The sequence below is a fragment of the Solanum stenotomum genome, chromosome 8, assembly GCF_019186545.1.
Source record: "Solanum stenotomum isolate F172 chromosome 8, ASM1918654v1, whole genome shotgun sequence".
NCBI lineage: Eukaryota > Viridiplantae > Streptophyta > Magnoliopsida > Solanales > Solanaceae > Solanum > Solanum stenotomum.
Genome location: NC_064289.1, coordinates 8459321 through 8486351, shown reverse-complemented (window position 1 = coordinate 8486351; position 27031 = coordinate 8459321). Strand labels below are relative to the sequence as shown.

Here is a 27031-nt window from a genome sequence, read left to right as displayed (position 1 = left end):
GCCACCTAAATTCCTTACGAGTTACGACATTTGCAAGCCTCATTCACACACCTACTTGTAGCTCCCATTTGTCAGGCTGATGCTCAGCTAAACAACATCATAGTGTTATTGATTGATTAAAAGAAATACTTTTCAGAAATTCTATGATCAAGAAGTTTTTGAGAAGAGTTTTAATGCTACATTCATTGCACTTGTACCCAAAAAGAAAGGAGCTAAGGGACTATAGACCAATCAGTCTTATAGGTAGTATTTATAAAATACTATCTAAAGTACTCACAGAGAGACTGAAGGGTGTGATAGACAAACTGGTGGATTCACAACAAATGGCATTCATAAAAGGGAGACAAATCATGGACGCCGTTTTGATTGCTAACGAAGCAGTAGACTCCAGCACTAAACAGAAAAAGCCTGGCATTCTTTGCAAGTTAAACATAGAAAAAGCGTACGATCATGTTAACTGGAAGTACCTGATGAAGATCGTAGAAAGGATGGGATTTGGACAAAAGTGGATGAACTGGATTATGTTCTGTATCTCAACAATAAACTTTTCTGTTCTAATCAATGGGCTTCCTGCAGGTTTTTTCAGCTCACAAAGAGGGCTCAGGCAAGGTGACCCACTATCACCTTTCCTGTTCTTAATCACTATGGAGGGTCTGAACAGTCTGATTAAGACAGCTAACACAAGGGGATGGTTGAAAGGTTTTGATGTGTTGAGAGATGGTGCTGAAAGTTTGGAAGTGACACACCTTCAATATGTTGATGATACTCTCATCTTCTGTGGTGCAGAGGAAGAACAACTGAAATATTTAAGGGTGATACTGGTCCTATTTGAAGGGGTATCTGGCCTGCACATTAATTGGCGGAAAGGCTTTATGTATCCCATTAATGAGGTCAATAATATGAGGTATATAGCCTCAATTCTTGGGGGTGTAGTTGGCACTTTGCCAACAACCTACTTGGGCATGCCTTTGGGAGCAAAATCCAAGTCTATTGAAATCTGGAATGGCGTGATAGAGAAGTGCGAGAAAAAATTGGCTAGATGGAAAACTCAATCCTTATCAATGGGAGGGAGGTTGACCCTCATCAACTCGGTACTTAATGCTCTACCAACATACATGATGTCATTATTTCCTATTCCAGCAGGGGCCATCAAAAAATTGGATAGGATAAGAAGGAATTTTTTGTGGCAAGGTAACAGCGAGAAGAAAAGATTTCACCTGGTGAAATGGGAATCTGTGGTAACTGGGAAAAATAATGGCGGATTTGGAATAAAAAATCTGATATTCCAAAGTGAAGCACTCAAAATGAAATGGTTGTGGAGGTACTTGTTTAAAGATCAGTTAATGTGGAAAAGAGTGGTAGGTGCCAAATATGAGGCGGTAGATAGTTGGATGACCAAGGATGTGACTTCACCTTATGGGGTCAGTTTATGGAGATCCATAAGAGAATTATGGGAGGAAGTCAAACTCAACTCCAAGGTGAAAGTGGGGAGTGGGAACAAGACCAAATTCTGGAAAGATGAATGGCATGAGTCAGGTAATCTGGAACTCCTCTTTCCAGACATGTATAACCTAGTTCTCTCACAACAAAGGACCATTGCAGAGATTTGGACAACACAGGGCTGGAATTTCCAGTTCAGAAGACATCTCAATGACTGGGAAGTGATGAGAGTGGCAGAATTTCTCAACATTGTTGGAAACTTCAATGGACTCCAGGCTGAAGAGGATGCATTATGGTGGAAAGGAAGCAGCAAAGGTATATTTAAAGTAGGTGTAGCTGACAGGTTGATGGAGCAACCAAGTCAACAGATTCCTATCTTGCCATGGAGACAAATTTGGAAAGGCAGAATTCCTTATAAAGTCTCATGTTTTATATGGCTCCTAGCTAAGGAAGCAGCTTTGACACAGGATAATGTTATGAAAAGGGGGATAACCTTATGTTCTAGGTGTTTTCTTTGTGGAGAAACATCAGAAACTGTTGACCATCTTTTTCTACACTGCAAATTTACTCAACAATTATGGAGGGTATTCTTGAGTCTCAAAGGCATATCCTGGGCTATGCCTAGGAGAATTACTGAAGCCCTAAAAAGCAACCTGGAAAGAGAGAAATTCTAGGTGTTTTGAGAGCGTAGAGAATAGTATGCAAAAAGTTAAACTCAACTGTATTTTGTTGTTATGTTTTTGGTGCAATCAATTATACTCAAATGAAACTGTCTCTATAATTGATGTTTTAGATTCAGTTTAGATTTAGAATAGTGGAGTTTTTGGAGTTCATCTGTATATAAGGTTTAGTACTGCCCATGTACTATTGTGTTATAATACAAAGTTACCAAGTTTCAAAAAAAAAAATGTGATTTTGCCTAGTGAGAACTGTATCCAGCAGGCTATTCTAGTTTTGTTTTTCAGTGGACAATAACAAAATAGTTTCTTTTATTATTTTCAAAGAGTACATGTACACAATGAAACTATGGAAGTAGTAGCAGCGTGTATATAAATGTCCATGCTTTAAACCTCTTTAAATGCAGATATAAACAGATTTTCCTGTTTGCATACTATATTTTGTTTTTTGGCAAAGATTTATTCAATGATGCTTGGTCTTATTGTAGGTTATTTGATTCAAATTTTGTTAGAGTGCTGCTACAACAGTTTGGATACTTATATTTCTGATTTCCGTAATGGTAAGTACAATATTAAACTTCCCTCCAATATTCTCTTCCGATCATTGTGTCTAATTTGCCTTATCTATGTTCTGACCACCTGTTTGACTTTTATTGATAGTTTGTTTAAAATCTCCTGTCTGAAGTGATTTTTTTTTTTTTGGAATCTTGAAGCTGATTGTCTGACTTGACTCAGTTTTTCTTTCTTTCTTGATTTGGATGGAATCTGGCAATTTTTGTAAAAACAGAAACATCAAAAAATGCATATGGCGGAAGTTGTTACATAGTATTTTATTTTTTTGAGTGGTGGTGGAGGAATAGAAAACTCTTGGCCATTTATGGTGCCAGGCGACTTCACACAATCTTTAGTTATGTTTCTTGAAACAGAAAGCAATGAGGACAAACATTAGAACTCAGATCGAAGCTCAGCTCAGTGCTCGACATATAATTAGTGGCAAATCAAAAACATGTTGGAATGGTTGGATGACTAAGCATGTCACTTCACATCTTAAGATACTGAAATTGATTGTAAGAAAATAATTGAGATGGAGATTGATGCAGGTGAGGGATGGGAAAAGGAATCACTGTTAGAGATGGAAGAGGGGAAAGAGATAGACCTATATATGGTGAAGGAGGCTGTAGGTTTCTTTATTTTGTAAAGAGGTTTTGTATTAGCCTTAACATTCTATAATTTTGTAGTATTACCTCCACCACCACCACCAAGTATGCCTTAGTCCATTATAAGTAAGTCAGGTATAAAATCCTCACGGATAACCGTTTGCCATTTAAAATCATCTCTTGCTAACATTTTGTCAGTATTAGCAAATTCCCTATTAACTTTAGGAAATCCCAACCTTAATTTACAATTTATGTAAACAAGTCCTGGTTTCTAGTGGATTAGCCTAAGCCAAAAACCTCTTAACTATTATATTGGTTGCATTGCTTTTTGCCTATAATAACATTGCTACCCTGAACGCAATGTGCTCATGCTGTTAAGGGGATTTGGAACACGTATAGCGATGGTGAAATAGGTTGAGGGTGCTGGACTCTTGATTTGGTGCTTAAATTGAGTGTTTGCTGACATGATTTGAGGTTGTCAGCAAATTTACTGATAATACTCAGCCAAATGTTTGTGGCATTTTCTTTTGGCATGAAATGACGTGTTATTCTGGCTCAGAGTGTTCATGTCAATCTTTAATCAAGGAGGAGATCTCGATTGAGTTTGCTAATGCGTGAGTTCTTCTGAGTTCTGAAATAGGTTGAGGGTGCTGGACTCTTGATTTGGTGCTTAAATTGAGTGTTTGCTGACATGATTTGAGGTTGTCAGCAAATTTGCTGAAAATACTCAGCCAAATGTTTGTAGCATTTTCTTTTGGCATGAAATGACGTGTTATTCTGGCTCCCAGCGTGTTCATGTCAATCTTCCATCAAGGAGGAGATCTCGATTGAGTTGGCTAATGCATAAGTTCTTCTGAGTTCTGAATACCAAAATAGGAATTCTGATTGTGTGTGATTGTTCTTTGCCTTTTATTTTCATCTTTCTGGTTTGTTGATTTATTTAGGTAAATGACATAATCAACCTTGCTTAACAGAATGAAAATGAAAGGCTACCATTGGATGGATTCCCCCGAGCTTTAGGTAGATAGGATTGTAGTGCGTACATGCAGAAAATTCAAATGTATAGATTTGGTCTTCCAGGATAGAAATGTAGCTTATAGAAATAATATAAGATGATAAAAAGGAGTGTGAAATGATCTATGCTATGGGAAATACCCCACCAAAGTAAAAAGATAAGTATGAAGGATTTTGAGACGAGTAATGTCACATGGGAGTGATAAGATGAGTGTCATAGAAAATATGAATGTGTAGATGGATGTGCGGCCATACAATATTTAGACAAAACTATAAATGATCACTTCGGACGTAGGATGCAAGTAACACACATGAATAATAAAATAATAAATAAGAAAATACTGTCTGATATGATTCGGCCATATCCTTCAAAGACTTTCGAATTTTCTGATCCATAGGAATGATACTTTGCTGATTGCAAGTGTTCTTGAAACAGTCAAGATAGACTAAAATCACGTTAAAGGGTGTAGTCTCAAAAGATCTATAATCTCTCAAATTTCATGTAGTTTTGGACACAATTAAAGTAAAAGATCCTTTTAAGCAATAGCGCAATGCCAACTAAATGGGATTAAGGTTAGAGGTTGTTGGTACCTCTGCATTAAGTTAGATGTTTGTTAGGATTGTTTTTTAGTTTGGTAAGCAATTGGTATGTCACTGTATGGATAGGTGTGAGAAGCAGAGAATATCTCGTTTTAGAGAATTCCTTATATATCTTAAAGGCTGAGTGTTGGAATGATATAAGCATAAGCAGAGCAGAACGGATATAGAGGATTTATATAGCTCGAATATAGCTGAGTCCTCCTAGTTTGGAGTTTTTGTGTAGTTATTGTTGTATGGACTCACTCTATGTTATCAGTATATTGCGAGCCTACAGAAACTGAAAAAATATACATCGAAGTAAGTAACATATATTAAATTTCATTTCCATCCTATCAGCACCCCACCTCCAAGTCTGTAAGAGAAGGGAGATTGACCCTAGATTAGAGAAAAAAATATGCTGAATGTAGACTTGAGGCAGAATTTTTTTGAGGTGAAGCAATTATGACCATTTTCTTGATAAAAGAAAATTACTACCATATTTCAATAGAAGATGCATGCATTTGAATGGTTCATGCTTATTAAATATATAAATAAGCATGCCTTTAATTTTATATTTTTAACTAAACATCTAACATATCTATGTTCTATAAGCATCTAATGGAATTCTAAAAGATAGCCTCAGCTGCTTTTCCAAGCTCCATTTTAGCCTGCAAAATCTTCCAGAAAGTGACATTGGTTTCAACTTTGTCTTTTTTTTTTTGGATAATCGTGGTGTTTGGGCTAGCTTGCACACACCTCGACCTCCCACCAACAACAGGTACTTGGTAACTTTGTCTATCAAGGCTAAAACAGATGGAAAGAAATCACCTAATTTTGTCTCTGGGAATTGAACCTCAGACCTCATGGTGCTCAACCCACTTCATTGACAACTAGAGCACACACACCCTTGGGTGCTTCGACTTTTAGTCTTTCTTTGGATAAGGAAATGGGAAGCCCGCAAAAATTAGTCTGGAGTCTAGACACTGCCATAGACATTTCATACACATCTCTGTTCTTGGTTGACTTATAATATTAGAAGTATCTATTTTACACAAAGAAAACTTGTTACTTAACCCCTCTCATTACTTTCTCATTGCAGGCTGCGAGAATCCTTGCAAACATAATTATTATGGGTTCTGGAATAATGGCAAGGGCCTTTGCCCAGGCATATCGCCAAGCTCTCACAAGTAAGTTTTCGTTGACGTACGCCCCTGTAATCCTCTCCTTCCATAACCAAACTTGGCATTGTAACTACTGGAAGTGTTTTTTTTCTTTGTTTAGGGGAGGGGAGAAGAAAATTTGGCAGTTTTCTATGGCACTTGCTTTTGAAATAGAAACACGATTTTACCTGAGGAGAAGTGTAAATGTGAATCTTGGCCATGTAATGTTTTTTTTTTTTTGATGACAAGGGAAACCCGCAGCCGCTACCCTTTGGGTGCGCATAGGGTAAAACCCCCGCTCCTATGCAATAGCTCGCAAACCACATAGGAGAGGTAACCCGCACTAGGCAAGCCCGGTGCGACGAGCTCGACCCAGAAGGCAAACCCCTTGCTTTCGCTGGCAAGGGGTTTCGAACTTGAGACCTCCAACATGGAAGTCCCAAGCCCAAACCACTGGGCCACCCCGAAGGGTGTTGGCCATGTAATGTTGCACAAAACCCTTTTGATTCCTGCAAGTTACAGTTCTCCTAGATTGGAAAACAATGGTTCTTGAAGCAACAATGTCCCTAGATTCCAAAACAAAACATATAGTATGTGATAGGTTAATATCCCATTAGTTGATGCACTTGAAGCTTTGCCTGTGTACTCCTTGCAACCTTGCTTGGGTTGATAATCAAGTTGTGCTTGGTTAATTGTAGATGCATCAAAAAATGGTGTTGCTCAAGAAGCAGTACAGAACATTAGAAGAGCAAGCAAAACTATGACAGAGGTGGAGGCTAGGCAAGTTCTTGGGGTTGCAGAGCATTCATCATGGGAAGACGTGTTGCAGGTTTGTCTTTGGTATTTTTACGCGATCATTTTCCCTATGGGGTTTAATGCATTGAATTGACACTTGAAAGTGCTTAATTCGTTTCTTCATCATTTCTTGCAGAAATATGACAACTTGTTTGAGAGTAATGCTAAAAATGGAAGTTTTTATCTACAATCAAAAGTTCATAGAGCGAAGGAATGCTTAGAATCTCTTTACCAAAGTAAAGCAGAGGGCCCAAATTAGTTCTTTGAAGTTCCTGCGGCAGTGCAGCTAGAGACATTCTGGGCTCTTGTAAGGAGTATCTTTAGTAGAGGGTAATTGCGTTCTACCACCAGATGTTCTCCTGCAATGTTACATACGTATTCAATCCTCAATTTTGGCCTGTTGGAGAGAAGCACTTAAATTAATCATTCGTGTAGTTTGCATCACTCTGCCTTTTCTGTCATTTTGCTTAGAAGCACGCTTCATTATTGTTTTATGCGCTTGTACGGTTACCACAGGTTTGATGGAAGAGGGGCGTGAAATTGAAAGTTCGGAATGCATTATCTTATGTCTTACAAAATGAAATAAATTGTGTGTAATTTGGCTGTCATGTATAATTTCTTCCCACAGGAATAAACTTTTAGAACTTCGATAACTCCCTCCATTTTTCCTTGTTTGTTGTAGTTTGACTTGGACAATGTCTAATAAAAAATGGAAAACCACTAAAATTTGTGGTCTTCAATGTCATAAGGAGTTGCATGAATATAAAATTCTGAAATTTATGATGTTTAAATATGATAAACATGTTATAGCATGTGTTTGACAATAAAAGCTTCTCACCAAAGTAGAACGGGAGTAGTAGTTTTCGTGTACTGGTTGATGTCAATTCTGTCTAATACAGGTGCATTAGAATAAACTTCTGAGAAGGTCTTTGACACTTCTTTATAGTTACCAATGCATAAACTATAAATGAGAAATAAAGGTGTTTCTAGTAAAATAATTCTTTTATATAAATGTGTTGAAACAACTCTTTTAATTAGTGTGTCAAAATCCAATCGGAGGGAGTAATAATACGAACAAAAGTAAGGTAAAGGCCTTGGGTTCTAGTCTCCTGTTTTTGTTAGGTAGCACTTTACCTTCGGGACTTTCCAAGCGTGAATTCTAATGTATCTCCAATGAAACACATATTTTAGTTTTGTTTAAAAAAGTGTTGGTATGAAAAAAATTTTGTTAGAAAAAAAAAAAGAATTAGAAACTTCGAAACTTATTCTTTTGAACTTTTCAAAAACTCCAAAAAAGTTGGGGCCGGCTTTGACTTTGCAAGTTCATTTGTTTGACTTTGCTGATTGAGGGAAAAACCGGAAAGTTTGACTAGTGAGGAACTGGATAGATATTTGGCGTGTGGACCCATCACTTCCATTAATCACATTTTCCCTTTTATTAGTTTTCCCATACTGTTTTGTCCAGCATTAGGACGATACATGGGATTTGGATTCACCGTAACATTAATAATATATTCAGTATAATTTTATAAGCACAGTTTGAAGAGGAAAAAGGTAGAGATTATTTTCGATAAACTTGACTCAAGACATGTGGTCTGAAATTTAAGGCCTGAAAATGCTAGTTTTATGAATGTTAAAAGTATTTCTTTATTCGCAATACAATAACATGAATATGAATATGCGTGAGTGAACGAACATATATAGTGTACGTTTGTTATTTTTACTCAAAAAAAAAAATGCACTGAGATCTTTCTTTAACATTAATCGGGTGAGTTTTTATCTTGTTCATTACCAAATACGGAAATACAAATATATAATAATAACAACATAATCAGTATAATCACACGAAGCGAAAGGAAGCACAATATATCTTCAGTTTAATTTTCAAAGAGTCAACTTGAAACAAAAAGAAAGAGAAAGTCAACGATTCATGAAGGGTCAACCCTAATCTTAAGTGCGTGTGTTTGTCCCGTGATGGCTCTATATAACTTCCAAGTTGAGTCAGGGAAGAGGAATCTGAATTTTCAGAGGTTCAAAATATATATATAAAAATATAATCACACGAAGAAGCTAAAGGAGATTTAACACTAATATATATATACATAAAAAATAATTTAAATCATACCATATACTATTTTTTTACTAAAAAAAGAGGTTTGAATAAACTCCCCTTGACCCTACCTAGCTCGCTCTCGACATCACTTGTTTGTATTTTGCATGTTTGACATCGTCAATAAAAGCCGAATTTAGCATAATTCCTTTCACATTTGCTCTTTTTTTTCCTTTCATATATAGCGAATGCAGAACTTGGAGATTTTAGTATCCAAATGTATAAATCACTGTAATAAGCAGGCAATAGCACACGCCATACTCGTGAGCAGTAAAGCTAGAGTACTTCAGGTTACCGGAAGAAACGGAGTTATGATTTAAAGTTTATAGGTTCACTCGGAAGATAAATACAGAATTTGAATCAGAATTATTGAGTTCGATTGAATTCATAGCTGAAGTTCTAGCTTTGGCCCTGGACTTACAGGTTTGACAAAATTCAATAGCTTTGACTAAAACTTTTTATTTCTATGACAAAAAATCAGTTTATTTTAATTTAAATTCGTATAAACAGAAACATGTATATTTTTGTGAAATAAAGTGAGTTTTCGAAAGAGACTGAGTTACCTACAAAATATTCTCAGAAAAACCTGCAAGTATTAAATAAATGGCTTGTTGTATAATAAAGAAGTATATAATCAGTATTTTTCCCATATATATATATGTCCTGAAGTCTTTGTCATCAATTTTGTTTTGTCAGTTTATCTATTTCTCTAATGCAAATGGAACATTTTGTTGACAAATTAAAGCAAAACTAAATATTACGTGCATTGTTGTTAAAAAAGGAAAGAACTGCTGATTTTATCCTTTATAAGTATTGTTAAAATTTACTTTCCTTCTACTTTATGGTTAATAGTAGAATATATTTTTTCATTTTTAATCCAGAAATATTTTGGAATATTTATTTTTCTTTCTGAGTCTAGAATTTTCATTAATTACATAATACAATTTACTTTCTTTTAATTTAATATCTATAAGGAAAATAACATATTTTCCTTTATTTTATTCTCATTTGTTCTCTATATATAGTGATATAGTCTTTTATTTCTGTTGCAAGAAACAATATTACTATAATAAATCAATGCAATGAATCTATTCTTTCTTCGATTTTCTCTCCCGTTTCTTCGATTCCATAACAAGAATATCTATAGATTAGAAGCTGACGACGTGTCTCACAAAGACCAAACTTAGCAAGAATATAATTTATATTTTATACCATCTTTAGACCATAAAATACATATGATTTTGAGAACATTATATACGGCAAATCCGGCTCCTTTCCATTTTTCCCAAGTTCTAGCTTGGATTGGAGACATATGTCATAGTTTAGAATTAATGATTGAGATTCAATTGATTAAAGTAAAGTTCTAATCATAATTATTTAATTCCATATATTTGCTTCTTAAATATTTTTGCAATCCATTATATTTTTCCTAAATATATATTTTTTAAAATCTTTACCGCCCTGCATACATAATTAAAACTTATACTAAATATTTTTACTTTTTTTGAAAAAAATTATAATACAGTTAAACATTTTTAATATTCTAATAGAGTATTAAGAGCTACAATGTCTATAGAGCAATATAGACTCCATTTAGGGAAAAAGAAAGAATTTAAAGTTGAAAAAAGTTATTTTACTCTTAAAATTAAAAAAAAAAACGTCAGGTCACAATTTTTAATTTCTTTATCTGGCAAATATTATTTGAGAAATGGAAAACGTTAGGGAAAAAAGTAAAATATCAGCAAAAAATTACTCAAGTAATTAAGAAAAGAATTTCTTTTAATTATATTTAGGACAAATATAATGTAAATCTAGAATTGTTGGATTGCAAAAATATTTAAGAAGCAAATATATGAAAGTAAATAACTATGCAGGACTTTGCTTTAATCAATTAGATCTCAATCATTAATTCTAAACTATGACATATGTTTGCAATCCAAGCTAGAACTTGAGGAAAATGGAGAGAAGAGAAATGGAGAGGAGCCGGAACCATTATAAACTAAGATTGTAATTCCTGCCAATAAATATACTCCATCCATCTCAATTTATGTGACACGTTTCAAATTTCGAGATTCCAACACGTCTGTCTTTGATCGTAAATTTTTTTCATATATCTTTTAAATATTTTAGATTGTCAATTATTGTGACTTATAGTACTTTTTACGTAGTTTACACATATATAAATTTCATTTCAAAAAAATTGAAGATTTTATTCACAAATTTTTGGTCAAATTTAAACTGTTTGACTCTCGAAAAACAAAACGTGTCACATAAATTAGGACCGAGGAGTATAAAACTGTACTATTGTGTATATGTTCACAAGGAATCAAGCTTTAGTTACAAATAATGGAGATGATATATACCGTACTCTAATATTTTAGGCAACTATACGTTCAAATGTATATACTATCTTTGGAAATATTTCTTATGCTATAGTACAAGGTAGGAGTCAATGTCAAACCTCCATCACAACGGAAGGTGAATGACTTAATTTTAAAATGTATATATATATAATACAATTACATTACTATGCAATATTAAGTTTAATTAAGTGATATACACTTGCAAAAAGCCTTCAATATTCTTCGAACTGATAACACTTTATACTCAAACTGTGACCCTATAGAGCTCAAAGAGTTGAGCACATTTAACCACATTATATTTAATTTTCATAGTACATAACTATATAGTTCCTGTTCAACTAATTGCATGGCAAACGAAAGAAATTATAGGCACTTTTAGAACCAAAAAACTTATTAATATATAGTACGTAAATAGCATATATCCTCGAGAAATTGTATACCTTCATGTTGGTCGAAAAAAATAATTATTTTCGATCTTCAAACTCCCCCAAAGTAGGCGCTGAGCTTGAACAAGTGCCAAAATAAGATGAAAATCTCGGATTGTTTTCATCTTCTTGCTGGTGATTAATATACGTTGGTTCTTGTTGTACGTCATGAGATGCTTGTTGTACCAAATATGTCATCGATGATGATTTCAAAGGTTCCATAAAATTCAGTGCTTTAGGATTGAACCCTGCTATATATATGTGTGTGAAAAACAAGTATAAATAGGGATTCATTATAGTTAGATGAATACAAAATTAAGTAAATATAAGTATGTTGTTTCTAATGACTTAAATTTTTAGATAAGACCGTTACACACACAAAACCTGCTTATTTTGTGTTTCAAAAAAGTACGTTTGAAGAGTAGTACTTTATGTTTGCTTAATCAATTTGAAAAATACTTTGAGCATCAATTTATGTTTAGCCAGATACCTAAGGAACTTTCAACTTCTGAAAAAAAAATTCTGCTACTGCGTACTCAAATCATTTACAGTACTCTACCTGTAGGGTGATAAGAACTCGGCGAGACGCCAAAGTTCAAGTCATCAGCATTATGATTACTTCCACCTGCGGGAGCGTAGTGATGTTGTAATTGATCAGAATTTGGGAGAAATTTATTGGCTGGAAATTGATTAGTAGTAGTAATTAGGTATGATGTCCCAAATTGATCAGTTGCGGATTGAACCCGTTCTGGAAAGTTGAGTTTAGCTTTGTTTCCTTTAAATTTAAGTGCAGCTTCATCATATGCAATTGCAGCATCTTCCGCAGTGTGAAAAGTACCCAACCATACTCGAGCAGCTTTTTCCGGGTCACGGATTTCGGCCGCCCATTTACCCCAAGGTCTTTGCCTCACACCTCTGTACTGTCTTCTTCTCCTTTCATTATTCCCTTCACACAATACACAAATAAAAACAATTTAAAATACGTTTGTTGTATAAATTAGTCATCGAATCTTAAGGAAAATAAAACCCTAGATAATAAAATTTGGTTGATTATATATATGAGTACCTTGTTGTTGATTGAGCTGAGGTAATTGGTTTTGCGTAGCTGCAGTAGTACTAGACCGATGATTTAGGGTTAATAATTGCTTATGATGTGCGGAGGAGGAAGAAGAAGAATTTGTGTTAGTCGTACTTTTGTTGCCAATAACTTGAGAGAGGACAGAAACCATAGTAGACATATCATGTTGAGATCGAGCTGATGAATACATTTGATTATTATTCGAATCTTCTTTCTCCTCCGATTCATACGGCCTCTTCCCATGTCTAGTTCGATCCATTTTTTTTTATTCTTTCACTATATATATGATTCATTCATATGTACGAACTTATTAACTTTGTGTATTACTAACTACGGAAAGAAGAGAAAACTAAGAAACTGAAGAATGAAATGCTAGGGTTTATAAGTTATAACTGATAGTCTATATCTAGACTGAGTGGGGAAGTTATAATTAGAATATTTGTTGTTTTTGGTCATACTAATTTATTTGTCGTTAATTGATGATTTTTCAATGGAGTCGACTATACTCGAAAATGGATGTCATCCTCAAGAGCTCATAGTGTATGTATACGAAATGTAATTAAAAAAATGTCATTTTTTAGGTCACTTTTGTGGACAAAATCTTTGAGACCTATCAAGTCAAGACAGATCGACCAATACTTTTTTTCTCGATAGAGGATCAATAGTATTTTTACTTAACCTTCAATCTATTGGTTAATGATATGATAAAGGTACTCAACTATTTGAGCAAGCCTTATCGAGACGGACCGATACAAACCCTCACTTGCCAAGACGGACCAAAGCATATTTGGTATCACGTGCGTGCTTTGAGGGCGTATTGAAGGGGGTATTTTCGTGTATGCAAATTATATATGCACAATTTTCTCTATGTATCTCCTTCTCCACCTGTAATATAATAAACTATGAAATTTATGTGATTATTTTAGAAAATGTCAATTAAGTATAAAAAACATATTTAAACTATTTTTTTTTTCAATTTTATATATAGACTTTTAAAAACGTGAGAAACACACACCTAAATTATTACCTATACGCATAATACTGACCAAATGTGTGTATACACACATTCAGGCGCATTTAGCCTTGAATTTTTTATCCATATGGCATTTTTCTTTTTGCTGACACATTTTTGTTCATTTAAAAAAAAAAAAAATTCAATGGATTTTTAAAGAGTTAACTAATGTATTTCAATTTATATTTTCAGTTGGGATTGTTACATGTGTTAGTTATTTGTCGTCACTTTTTGCCATGGTGGAATTGTTTTCTACGTGGCAATTTATGTGACTACTTTTTTTTTTTTAGAAAAAGAGAGTAATACACACATCATCACATATTACTTTAGGTGTGTTTCTCAAACTTATTAGTGATAGTTTAAATGTATTTCTCAAATTTGGAATAATTTAGATGTGAAACTAAAAAATGGATAGTTCTAGATATGTTTTGTCACTCACTCTTTTAGAAATGTATTTGGTACATGTTTATCCTCATGATATTTCAACTATATCTACCACTAGCAAAACAATACATTTTCTTCTTTTTGGATTGGGAGATGCTCTGAATTTAGGGTAAAGAATGAAAATTGAGTATAGTACTGTTAACCAATGATAGCTCATTATTGATGTTACAGGTCAAGTCAATACTTGTCTAACCAGGCGAAAGAAGTCATATATGGGAAAAATTAGATAATAGAAAAAAATAAGTGGTGGAAGACTTGGTCAGCAAACAGAAATACTTCCAATTTATTGATTTTTGTTCTATTATTGTCACAACCAACCCCAGTGGAGCAGAACTTGATAATTGAAATTCAACTAATCTTCAAATTTTGATTATAACATATGATCATGAGTGTGTGTAGTTGGTAATTTTATCAAATTTTAACAAAGATATAGATGAGTATGATTAGACTAACAAATTATGGAAGTCTGAGTTTTATCTTACATTGCAGTTGACATAGTGATTGTTACTCAATTTGATAAATAAATAGAAAGGGACTATTGATAAAAGTGAAAAGAACGCCAAATTTGGAAGTTGGAAGTTTTTCATGAGTATCTTTCAAAAAATCCAGTTATAAACCTCTAGGAGGGAAAAACAAAAAAGAGTGAAATATTTGATATTGTATTTGAGAATAAGACAAGCTAAAATAGGACATTTGATTGTGTGAACGGAAAGACTCTACATAGCTTGGACTTAACAAAGTAGACTGGCCTAGTGTTACTAGAAGAAGGCTGGCTTCTCTTGCAATTTCATATCGTCTTCTCACAGTTGATACAAGCCGTGTGAGATTTCTTTTTATTTCACCAATTAAGAAAACCACCTTTACGATCAAAACACAGCAGCAAGCTCCTTAACTATTTGGAATTAAATAGCAATGTAATTTGAAGATACTCACAAAAGGAAGGTCTTTTCTCTCTGCTGGGGCCCTTCCATTGCTATAGCCATAAGCTATGGCAGCTCCAGCTCGCAACCACAGGGGCCCGCCCCGCGAGGCCAGAGTGGGCTCAGCGGTCAGCCTCCATTCGAATTATGTTAGGGGGTCTTTCGCTTTTGCCAGATCTAGAGAGATACTACAAGTCCTCCGTCCCAGATTCCATCGCCGCGGCCATCTGGTTCGCCGGAAGGAGCTCTTTTTGTATTGAAAGTGTTTTCAAATAGCAATCCATAGCGTACAAAGGTAACAAGCTTCATTTGAATTTTTATCAACAAAATAAATAAGAACATGATTATGAAGAAATATAACTTAAGTACAAGCTTCTGGGAAATAGGAAAGAGAAGACGAAATGAGACATCCAAAAACAAAACTTTTGACACCATTGAGGAACAAGCTAGAAAATGGTGATTTTAACAGGACACAATACACGAATCAACATTTGTATGTACAATTCTTGTATGATCATTAAGTTGGCTGGATCCTTTTGAGCCGCATGTATTCCAAAAACTGGGAAGGTAATTCTGCTAAAAGAGCTTGAAGGACCGAGTCTCCACCTACAAATCAATGCAACGGAATCAGGTCACATACAGAGAAATTAAGCCCATTCGCATCTATCCTCCTCTTCAATAAGAGAAGGCTCGAGGTAAGTGTTAAAATGACCTACTTTGTACATCCCGGAAGGGAACAAATTGGACTATGTCACGCACTGCAACACGTCCACGCGTTGATTCAAGTCTCTGTTTGTCAGCATCTAAAATCTGTGGACATACAATATGGGAATTGTCTTTACACCATTAGACGATTTACTACAGTTGATAATACTGCATTCTGGATAAAGAGAAAATACACACCTCCATTTCCTTGAAATCAGCTCCTCCAACCCCAACAATAAGAACTGACAATGGCAAATCTGCAGCATGAACAAGGGCATCCATTGTTTCTTGGAGATCTGTTATCACTCCGTCCTGGGATTTTGTAATAATGTAATCAGCATATCGAAATAACCATATGAAATTTGCACACAAAAGAAGCATGGTGAAATTCAGCTTCAACCAAAATTAGATAGAGGGGCTTCACTCCAAGTGAAATTCAAGTCAAAGGTTTTCCCCACCACTTTTATGCATTCCAATGGAATATTTACATGTACTCTGCCATTTGCCCCTAGTTTAATTGAGCAAGGTTTGATAGGAACTCAGGCTCATGCTACCAAGCAAGGTTCAAACTTAACTCATTCGTTGAATAGAAAGAAAAACTCCCACTTAACAAGCCAATAAATTCTGATCGTGGAGAAGAGATTGGCTAAAACTCTAATCAATGGAAAGCAAACATGCTAGCACAACATGGTTAACATTTTACTTGACCTAAAAACCACGACCATCAGGAAATAAGATGTACCGTGATTATTAACAAAATGAAGTACTTCCGCTCGCGCTTCATCAAGGACTGATTTGCTATATCTGCAGCTGACGTAACAACTGGTCCAAATATAGTTGGTCCTGCAAGTGAAACATTAAAAAGGGCACTCATGTATGCCGTCATGATACCCTGGATTCCTTCCACCTAGAATAAGAACATACTGATTAGTAAAATAAGATGATAACCAGAAATAAGGGAATTCACAACATTAAAATATAGCAAAATTTGGACATACCTCACAGTAGTCACTGCTGCCATTTAGATTGAAGCAATGAGAAACAGGGCCATCAATTGGGCGCGCTCCAAAACCCCAAGCAGGATAACGTCGGTCTTTATCATAGAACTGCAATACCTCTCCAGCATCCAAGATGGCCTGAAATTTGAATTCCGATTTAATGAAGTTATTCATATGAAGGAAACATATAAGATCATTGTGTACAAGATCAGTTTCTCACTCTCTGATAATCATTTGGCCGTCCTGAAGGATCGATATAATGCAATGAATCCGGTAAGCGTGGATTTCCATTAGAAGCTGACAAACACAACTCGTGTGAGAGAACAAATGCATGCTGAGATGAAAAATAAGAAAAAAGAAATATCCAATGTCCATAGCAGAAGAAAGCTTAGAGAAGCAAATAAATATAAGTGTAAATAATAGAATCAACATTATAGATGCATATCATTTTGAAGGGGCAAATCAAACTCTGTCATACTATTACATCTTTCAGTTAATCCAAGCAATTCTTCGTGTAATATCACAAAAGAATTCCTGTGTATGTGGAGTAAAGTGCCACAAATTAGCTAGATTTAGGATGATACAGATACAGTCAGTGACACAGACAATCAGAGTATACAGAATAATGGGCACTCCAAGAATAGGAACTTCAAGCCCCTAAGGTGGCTCAATCTAACACCCCCAATGCCAAATATGGAAAAGGCATCAGAGATAGTGATATAAGATTGGTGAAGGTAACACAATATGCCCATGCATAGCTACAGTAATATAAGCAACTTTGCTCAAACCTGATATAAAACATATACATAGACCAATACGTACCAGTAAAGTCAATGGCCACCATGAAGTTAAGTTCATAACCCCATGCCAAGTAATCGAGGAATGTATGCTGCGTTTTCTCGAAAAAGCTATCCACAAAAAGCTGGCTCTTTAGGACCTGGTGAAATTGTGACCTCAATGACCAAAAGCAGAAAGTTTAAAAGGAGAAGCATCTTTTCCTGACAACAGAGATTTTTACCTTGTTTTGCGAATTTTGTCCTACAGCAGCTGATGTGAAAAGATTTGCACTCGAACCAGTCGAGTGCAACACTTCTAAATCTGCTAGTGATTTCTGAACCTTGCTGACAATTGGCATAGGAGAAAGACAGTCAGTTTCCAGTCTGTAAAGGTCAGAAATGACAGACAGATGAAAGAAAGACCATTTACCCAATTAAATCATGCTTTCCGTTTGAATTGAAGTCATAACACTCAATTGTCAATGGACTGTCCTGCATTTGTTCAAATGTTATTGATATCATAATAAAGTTTCCCGACATACTCGAAAAAATGGTTATTATTTAGCAGATACATCCCCACCAATTTAGTATGATTATTAGAGATACAGGCCCTCAATTCAAAGCTATAGATGACTCCTATAAGATGAGAAACCTTTGATTGTATTCTGCAATGGATAATGCATGAAACACTTCTAAAGAATCCTGATGATAAAATTATTTAACTAGCTGATAAAATCAGAAATATCATATTAGATTAAAGAGCCAAAAAAAAAAAAAAAGTACAGCCTGGTGCACTAAGCATCCCACATTCACGCAAGGTCAGGGAAGGGCTACACCCCTAGGTGTGTAATGTAGGCAGCCTACCCTGAGAATCAGTGGCTGATTCCAAGGCTCGAACCCGACCTATAGGTCACACGATGACAACTTTACCATTGCTCCATGGCTCCCCTTCAGATTAAAGAGCAAATACATGGAAATTCTTCTAAGTGAGAGCACACGATCTGCCAAAACTCAGTAGTGCATATTGTACAGGCATCCCTCAACTAATCAATGAGTAAAAGAAAACTAGCTACACTTCAAATTCAAATATCTATGATTGAGTTAGCAATCCACAGAAAATATGGTTAATGACTACATGAAAAGTATTTCTTTTGCACCAAATTCAAAATTCTATTGAACATTCTAACAATTTCACACTTGCTCATACCAACATCTGATTCACATGGAATAGCATATGGTCCCATAGAAAGAGGCACTCTAGCTTGTAGCAGTATCTGTATCACAGGGTTCCCTGTTTTCTCCCTTCCAAGATTCTACATTTTGGGGGAGGGTCTCAGAAATTCTTTTAGGAAGCAAATGGAGGAACATTTCTTTTATACCTTACTTCCAACTTGTTGAATATTCACGGTAATCGGTTTCCACTTTGGACTATGATCATCTTTTATAACTTCTGTTTTGCAAATTGGAACCACCATTCCACTCTCTGTATGTTTAGATATCACCAAAAAGGGATCCTGCCACGAGCAATAAGATATTGAACTTATATCCATCACACAATTCAGAATGACAAAAGATAAAACTACTCTGATGAGTTCTTACACTTTTGGAGAACAAATCCTTAGACACCAACTCTGAACATCTCAATTTCAGCTCTACAGTAGTCTTTGACGCAACACTTTCTTCTGCACAAACAGTAAGCTTACCAGACTTTTGGGCATGCTTTGGACCAGAAGATTGTTCTCCACGTATAAGGTCTAAGGTCAGGGACCCATTTGACTTTGTGACAATCTACAAGGAAATTCAATAATCTAGTATTAATAAGGAAAAGTTAACTTCATACGTACAACTATATTGATTCTGAAATAATTAGTTGGAATAAAAAAAACTGCACGCAAGAACTTAAACAGGAAAAATATATCAAGCAGTTTTAAAGCAGGCATCAAATGTGGCTATTGTCTTGCTGGTAACATTAATAACCTCTTGAAATAATCAAGCAATTGGATGATTGTGAAGCAAATGCACAATGTTTTAATGACCAACCAACACACAAGAAAACCAGTGGTGAGATATGCATAACCGAGTTACACAAAGTATAGAGCCTTAAATGCAAAATGTGTAGTCTCTAAGCACTTCCGTTCACATACCAATTACAGCCTCAATATTAAGTCATGTCTCTTACACCATAAGTAAGAAACTACGCTGACATTATAAGTTCAAAAAATAAAATATTGAATTGACAGTGATCAGCACCTCAGATAATGTGCAACTAGCCTCACCAAGAAAGTCCTGCTCCTCCAGTTTAAGCATCTGCATAAGTTATGCAGACTTTGACATATTAGTCATGAGCCATGATTATATATGTTTGTATCCTCTAATATTGCTTGAAAAGTAAAATGGTTTATTCATTTGCCCATGGACAGTAAATGATGGAACAGATAAATGAACTGCAAAGCACATGACATGTACTCATCAAGTAAGATATGAAATTTATTGTCCAGCAACCTGTACAGATGACAATGTAACAGAGTGAAGAAAATGGAAATAGAAACGCTTCGCTTTACATGTTTATCTTATTACTGCTATACAGCAAGCTCAGGTGACTTAGGAGAAGCTCATGGCTAATATTAGGTGTCATAACATACAAGGATCATATAAACTACCATACGCAAGATATTGAAACTAAATACTAGTAAGTCTCAAGAAGAACATACTTTTTCATACAAGAAGATTGGTCAATATCCCAGACCATAGTGCCTGGGATGCTACAGAAGTAGTCTACAGGGTGGATAAGTTATACCAAACAAAGTAACTCCATGAACTTGAAGTTATATTTAAAATATTATCTAGAAAACCTCGCGCTCTTGAAAAAGAGCAAACTTGGCCAACTTTCAAAATCTGCTTATTTTATGAAGTATTTTTTGTCAAATGGAGTTTCACCAAAAAGGTACTTTCGAATGATAGCAGCTTATGTTTGGCTAAAGTAAAGTCAAATTTTGAAAGAGAACATGTAAAAAATCACTTTATAATTAGTATTATTTATATAGATAATGATTTAAATGTAAATTATGAGACTTTCATAAGTTTTTCGATTTCATTTCATTGAACCGTAAAAAATAGAATAACAAAACAAAGAGAAGCATGCTTTTTAGACTTCAGTCAAAAATGTATTGCCGATGGTGCATAAGGTTACTTTTTGTTCGTACTGTTGGGATAGTTTGATAAACATCAACTTTTGCTTAGGGTAACTTTGACCTTAGAAATCCTTTAGAAGAGGACACACATATATACCTTGACATCTTGATTATGAAATTGAGTGTCAACATCACAGACACGAAACCTGAGATAAAAAGAATCTTGTAAGACAGAAAAGAGGTATCTAATTGACAGAAACATCCGATTCTGAAGTGTCAAGACTCACACCAAATTCTGCACTGTCTCAAAATGATAGGCAATAGTATACTTTGTAATCCACTTGGGATTCAATGAGTTTGGAACTACTTCAGTACGACCAAGCTCTTGCAATGAACCATCTCTTCCTTTTGAATAAATGACTACCATAGGATCGCTCTGTAAACAATAAGAGATTCAGAACAGAGCATGATAACTTGGTAAAGTCAAACACATTTTTAGGCCAAGACAATAATGCTAGCAAATAAAATGTATTGTAAAGTAACAACAGAGCCATTCAAGTAAGAAAAGAGAGAAACAGAAAGGGCGGGCATGCAACTACTAACATACAAAATAAATACACTCCTAAGAGATTTAGAAGAAAAATACACAAAGTGCATCATTTAATTATTCAGTGTAATGAAATAGTATACTTCTTAGTTAGGTGGATTCAACATTATTCAACATCATAGTAATGCATAAACCATAAACCACACAGAAGTCAGTAAGTCTCTAAAATGCCAGTTCAAAGAGGGAAATTTCTTAAAAGAACTTGTGATATCTGCTATAGAAGTTACAACAACAGACAATTACTTTCTATCGCAAACTCTGGAGTGAGCCTGATAATACAAACCATATTTCTAAAGCTAATATAGAAATAAATGGAAGATATCAGATAATAGAAAGGAGCAACAACTACTATTCGTATCACATGAACAACAACCTAGATGATTGATACACAGTTCTGGAAGTATAGTTCCATCAGCCTTTCACTACACTAGTTTGTCTCTAGAAGCTAGCTTTGGAGGATATCCTATGGAAAATACGTGACCAGTCTTCTGGGTCTAACCTTAAGCATTAACACGAAACTTGATCCTTAAAATGATTGGCCTAATGAAATGAAAAACATTCTGAGTGTAAAAATTCAATGCTTTGCTCCAACTATGGAAATGAAGTTACAGAAATTGTATATTGATAACAACAAATAATATTGAAGCAGTATTACCATGAATCAAATCACATGAAAGTCAGTATTTTTCATTCACATTACCAAACTCTAAAGAATAAGGAACAAACCTTGGAAAGCACATCGCGATCACGCAAACCAGTAGCAGATAGAGATAACTGCAAGTAAATAGAATAGTTAAGACTAAAAGTAACTGTAAAAGGAAGATTTCGATATCCACAGTTAATCGCCGATGTTTAGTTTTGTCATAGGCTCCTAGCCAAGAACTAGAATGGATAAATAGCTTGTAAATAGTGATGGGCTTGCAAAATGATTTCAAGCAGAAAAATGATTAATAAGAACCTCACACAATCTGATATAGCTTACGTCAAAGTAACAGCATTGGGATATTTACGCTATAGGAAACCAAAAGTTAGAGATCTAATCATCAATTTGAAACGCCTGATACTTTTATCTTCCTTTTCAGCACATTGTAAAAGATTATTAAACTAACAGTAGGTCAATTACTTTTATGCAACTTGGCAACCTTCAAATTTATATTTGCCCTGTCATCCCACTGGACCATCGCTAGAAAACTGTAAAAGGATACAAAATATATCCAACTACCAAATTGATCAAGCAACAGCACGATAACTGCTTAGAAACACATTTAGTTAGCAGTCTAATCTTTTTGGATTTAACGAATAAGTATTCTCATACCTAAAATAGGTGACCTTTTAGTTTATAGAAGGCAATTATGTTTTGTAGCATAAGGTAAATGTTTTAAATTGACTGCATTTTTAGGTCATAGCACCTTTGAGGTAATATCTACATCTTAATTTAAGAACCAAAACTAAATAGGTCAGCTTCCCAGTTAAATTTCTCAAAAAAAATAGGTCAGCTTTAATCTGCAGCTAAATTGGTCGGACTCGGGTGTGTTTGTCCGATAAAGGTGTGAATCTAGAGGTCCGATCCTTCATGGTCTAGATTTTCAGATTTGGGTGTGCGAAACTGCGAATCCAGGTGCGGGGATTCGGCTAAAAATAATTCAAATATATAAAAATAGAGTTATATGTCTAAATTATGAGACATTATGTGGAAAACATACAAGGTATTCCAAGGAGAAAATATTGATCAAGAGGAGAATCCCAGAAAGTGATACAAGGAGGACTGGCATAAAAATTTCTATATACAAGGTACTCCATTTTCTTCAATTTCACCTTAAAATTTGTTTTGATTCCAGAAACCATTGTATCTTGTCCCGAATTTTTCCTACGATTTTAGTCAAAGTATCCAAAATCGATTAACCAAATCAGGGATGGATCACACACCCATGTTTTGTTGATATGGGTGCAGCAGCAAAAGTGAAGAGTCCAAGCAACTTAGCTATGCAATCAAACTTGATCGATTTAGGTCTCGATGATTGGGAAAGTGTCGAAGTAAAAGTACCTTTCCAGGAGCTTGAATCTCAATCCTGTTGATTAAAGTATAGATCACGTTCACATTGAACATTAATCACATACATAGACTGAGTGCCTTATTAAGCTGCATCATTCTATCTCTAGCTCCTTCTTGAGATGCACTAAGGTCAACTAACATTTCCTCTTCTGACTTCTCCCGCGTATATTTTCAAGAAAATTACATAATTTGGCAGCTTGGAGCAAAAAAACTACCAAAAGTCGCCTTACATCCTTTTCTTTGTTAACTAGCCTTAAATCCTTGTTTTATTACAAATTGGCTGACGATTCCGTCTCTACTTAGTGCTTCTCTTCGTTTTCTACTCCGTTGTGTTTTTCTTCTTTATGCTATCACTAGTTTTTTTCTATTCTAACCAATATTCAATTTATTAGACATAATAAATCTCATCTCCACCATCAAACTTACTTTATTTAAATACAATATAACTCAACCTTTATCTTATTAGTCGTTTTCAAATCAAATGATACACCTAGACATTTCTACAGGGACTAAGTTTAGCATGAAACGATTTTCCAAAATTAGATTTTGTTTCTAGTGGGTATTGTTGGAATAGATGGGGTACATCTTTTGGAGTTAATTTCATGTATAGAATATTGTTTGGTTGCTTGGAAAGTGGCGAAGATGAGCTAAAACTCCACTGACACTCTCTTACGCTTGAGTTTGAAAATTCAGGTTTTTGAAATTGGAATTTATTTCGAGTTGGTGTTGTTGGTATAGACTGGGTACATGTTAAGGAGCTTGAATAACAATTTTGGGATGATTTGGTAGAGATTTGAGGTGGTTTGAATTGAAATTTGAGCTATGGTTCGAAGGAAGAAGACTAAGTTTTTGCATGTATAACTGTGTATCGCTTGTGTATCTCATACCCCATGTGTATCCATGTACGTGTATATCCATGTTTACATGTCTGTGAGATACATGCGTCGCAAAAAAACTTTTCAACTACAAATGATGACTCCAAACCAGTTCAAAACACCTCCAATCTTCCTCAAATTTTGTATATTGCCTCGTCTATGTGTTCTCAACAAATTTCAACCATACTCATTAAGAATATCTTTCTTTCTTAAGTTTTTGACTGTTGTATATCATTGGTAAATTTTTGTTGACCAAAAATAGTTAAATAACATTCTATGGTTAAATGGATGTAAAATTCTTAAACTTTGGTACATTCCCCTAATTCTTTCTATGGTTTTTCTTCTCTTCACTTATCGAGAGATTCAAACATGGATAAGGTACACACTATATTCTTTGCATTACATTCTCGTAAATCCTGTAAGAACGGTGGATGACATAACATGAAATAGGCAAGAAGAGATATAGTCATATCAAACATCATATCACATGCAAAAGTAGGTAGGCAAATTAGTTGGAATCGGCTATATCAATCCTCAATACATCCATACTTCCTCAATATATCCATTCAAAACTATGCAAATACATGAGCAAATTTTCTGATCAAGTAACTGTATGCTCTCTATTCTTCCTTCCACGCCCAATGTTTGCACCCACCCCCACATTCAATTCTCGTCAACTTGGAAGTGAACAATTCACTTTAAAATCTTTGCTGTGATACACCTACAGTATCCTCTCCAACCCCAAATACTTCAGTTTAGTAACATAATACATTGTTTCTTTGTTATGGACAAGCATCCCATCCCTTAGCATAGATATACAACAGTCAACTAGTCAGCACTAGTTCGTGGTCACAAAATTTTGATCTAAGGTGTCTATATCAACTTCTTTGTTCCAGCAAAAATGTGAAGGGAGACATCTCATCAAGTTGATGGTTCGGCAATCATGTAATAAGGCACTTCCTGGAATCTTCTGCCCACAGTCAATGCCAATTCAATTTGCAGTCCAATCTGATAGATGTCAAGAAATTGCACTACATCCTCACCTAACATGAATTCTCCATCAAAGATCTTAATCAACCACAATGATCCAAATAAACTATAACGAAATCACGGGAAAATTTGGAGGACATATCTACTCAGGCTGTCAATTCAGAAAGGAATAATACAGCAGCTTTCAAATTATCTTCTTTCGGTCAAGCCAAGTAAACTTCTAGTCCAATCTAATAAAAAGTCAAAATCCAGCTACATTTGCTCATCTAAGACGAATTTTATCACTATAGATAACATTCAACCAAAGCCGATCCAATTAAATTCTAATCAGCAGGATAGAACAAATCCGCATTCATTAATAGAAACTAGTCATCTGGTGATACATATACACCTACACCTGTATAAGAGTAAAATTGAGAAAAACAGAGAGAATAAAGAACCTCGACGTGCGAGTAGAGGCCTTGGTAACCACGAGACTTGAAAAGAGCATCGACGGCTTCGTTATGACCGTTGTTTTGATTCGCCGCGTAAGCACCGTTACCGCCGTCCGCCGAATGTCCACCGTTCTCGTTGGAGCAGCAATTTCCCATGGCTGCTACTGCCGCCGATTGCTACAATTTCAGGAAGCTACAAATCCAAATATCTGTGCGCGCAGAAACTTTGGTTAATAAATTGAACTTTACTGTATAATGTAATGGGAACTTTTGAACAGAGAGTCAGAGAGAAAGGGAAGAAGGGAGCGGGACCCACACTAGCTGTGTCAGTCCAAAAGTTGTAATAAAATAAAAGCGCGTTTATATATTGAAATTATCTCTACGTTAAGAATTCGAATCTATTATCAAAGAATAAGATTCTTTTCTATAGTTATTAAGATTATCATTATCAATGGTTTTATTTCAAGCTTAGTTAGATTCTTGAAAATGATGTCTTACTAATTTGAATTAAAGAAATGAATGTTTTCAATTATGTTACGTGTTAAATGAATATTTTTTGGGAGTTAAAATGAAAATCTTGTTAAATTCACTAAAGTTATGCTCATTTTGCTACATGCAACCATTTGTCAATATCAATATTGTAAAGCGAAAGCCAGCCCTGACTATACACAACATAGCCGCCGCACACTCAAGAGGCTGCCCACCAAGTCAAAGAATGGACTACGAGTTTCTCGAACGAAAACAGTCCCAATTGACTATTAACAAACACTCAACAAGTTCAACTTAGGTTCATGTCAATTGATTTTTACAATAGCAATGTAAAACCATGCTTTAACTTGTGGAAGACTCTTTAAATAAAGTTGGAAGAAAAAATCCTTAGGAAAAAGTTAAAAGCCTAAAACTGCGGAATACAACTAGTAACTCCTATGTTATTTTGTGTTAGGTACGTTACAGGTGTACAGAAATTTACTCTAATATGTACATGTTCATACAAGTATTATAATTGAAAAAGAAAAATCTTAACTAGCATCTTCTGACCCCATGTAATGATACAATGATAATTATATCAATCACTGCTCAGACTTTTTAATTGATTGAACTAATGCCACCCACTTGCGCAATCTAATCTGCACATATCATTGTCTTCTTATTTATGTTTAACAGACTAGCATAGCCACATATTCTAATACTTTGTGTTGGCAGCCAAGAGGTCAACCACTAGAGATTCGTATTACCAGACAGACAGAGGAGCAGAAACAAAATACCAACCTCAAATCACACCAGAAGA

At 34.9% G+C, this 27031-nt stretch overlaps 3 protein-coding genes across 4 annotated transcripts in view; 1 reads left to right on the top strand and 2 right to left on the bottom strand.

Moving 5' to 3' along the window:
* LOC125872329 (mitochondrial import inner membrane translocase subunit PAM16 like 2-like) overlaps positions 1–7380 on the top strand; it is a 53047-nt gene extending 45667 nt beyond the window's left edge. Inside the window, exons 2-5 of the mRNA XM_049553049.1 lie at positions 2606–2677; positions 5967–6054; positions 6726–6856; positions 6959–7380. Coding sequence (XP_049409006.1) covers positions 2675–2677; positions 5967–6054; positions 6726–6856; positions 6959–7081 — 345 coding nt within the window. The 5' untranslated portion in view covers positions 2606–2674 and the 3' untranslated portion in view covers positions 7082–7380. The remainder of the gene's footprint in view (positions 1–2605; positions 2678–5966; positions 6055–6725; positions 6857–6958) is intronic.
* A 4045-nt stretch (positions 7381–11425) lies between these two features.
* LOC125872321 (ethylene-responsive transcription factor ERF114-like) lies at positions 11426–13193 on the bottom strand. 2 transcript variants are annotated; one of them, XM_049553039.1, is made up of 3 exons: positions 12787–13193; positions 12280–12666; positions 11426–11971 (listed from the first exon to the last, which is right to left on the bottom strand). In XM_049553039.1, exons 1-3 carry the CDS (start codon positions 13055–13057, stop codon positions 11760–11762), a joined length of 870 nt encoding a protein of 289 aa, XP_049408996.1. In that variant the 5' UTR covers positions 13058–13193; the 3' UTR covers positions 11426–11759. The 2 variants fall into 2 exon arrangements, with proteins under 2 accessions (XP_049408996.1, XP_049408998.1); XM_049553041.1 differs by having other exon boundaries at positions 11426–11968; positions 12787–13191.
* Positions 13194–15503: 2310 nt separating this feature from the next.
* LOC125872305 (protein BONZAI 1-like) lies at positions 15504–26019 on the bottom strand. Its single transcript, XM_049553019.1, has 16 exons — positions 25750–26019; positions 22118–22165; positions 21072–21220; positions 20942–20990; positions 19904–19960; positions 19253–19441; positions 19033–19167; positions 18084–18145; positions 17896–17998; positions 17700–17814; positions 17098–17174; positions 16878–17015; positions 16622–16786; positions 16078–16191; positions 15891–15984; positions 15504–15780 (listed from the first exon to the last, which is right to left on the bottom strand). The coding sequence occupies exons 1-16, from the start codon at positions 25897–25899 to the stop codon at positions 15692–15694; spliced, it is 1734 nt and encodes a 577-aa protein (XP_049408976.1). The 5' UTR covers positions 25900–26019; the 3' UTR covers positions 15504–15691.
* Between the last annotated feature and the right edge of the window lie 1012 nt (positions 26020–27031).

What these genes read in the sequence shown, in the direction of transcription:
- LOC125872321 (XM_049553039.1), bottom strand. Translation starts at nt 13,057, where the DNA reads ATGGATCGAACTAGACATGGGAAGAGGCCGTATGAATCGGAGGAGAAA. An exon ending in TCAGCTCAATCAACAACAAG is followed by an intron (nt 12,667 to 12,786) that starts GTACTCATATAT and finishes TATTGTGTGAAG; the next exon opens with GGAATAATGAAAGGAGAAGA. An exon ending in GAGTTCTTATCACCCTACAG is followed by an intron (nt 11,972 to 12,279) that starts GTAGAGTACTGT and finishes ACATATATATAG; the next exon opens with CAGGGTTCAATCCTAAAGCA.
- LOC125872305 (XM_049553019.1), bottom strand. Translation starts at nt 25,899, where the DNA reads ATGGGAAATTGCTGCTCCAACGAGAACGGTGGACATTCGGCGGACGGC. An exon ending in GGAAAGCATGATTTAATTGG is followed by an intron (nt 17,999 to 18,083) that starts GTAAATGGTCTT and finishes GCCAATTGTCAG; the next exon opens with CAAGGTTCAGAAATCACTAG. An exon ending in GGTGGCCATTGACTTTACTG is followed by an intron (nt 17,175 to 17,699) that starts GTACGTATTGGT and finishes TGTGTTTGTCAG; the next exon opens with CTTCTAATGGAAATCCACGC.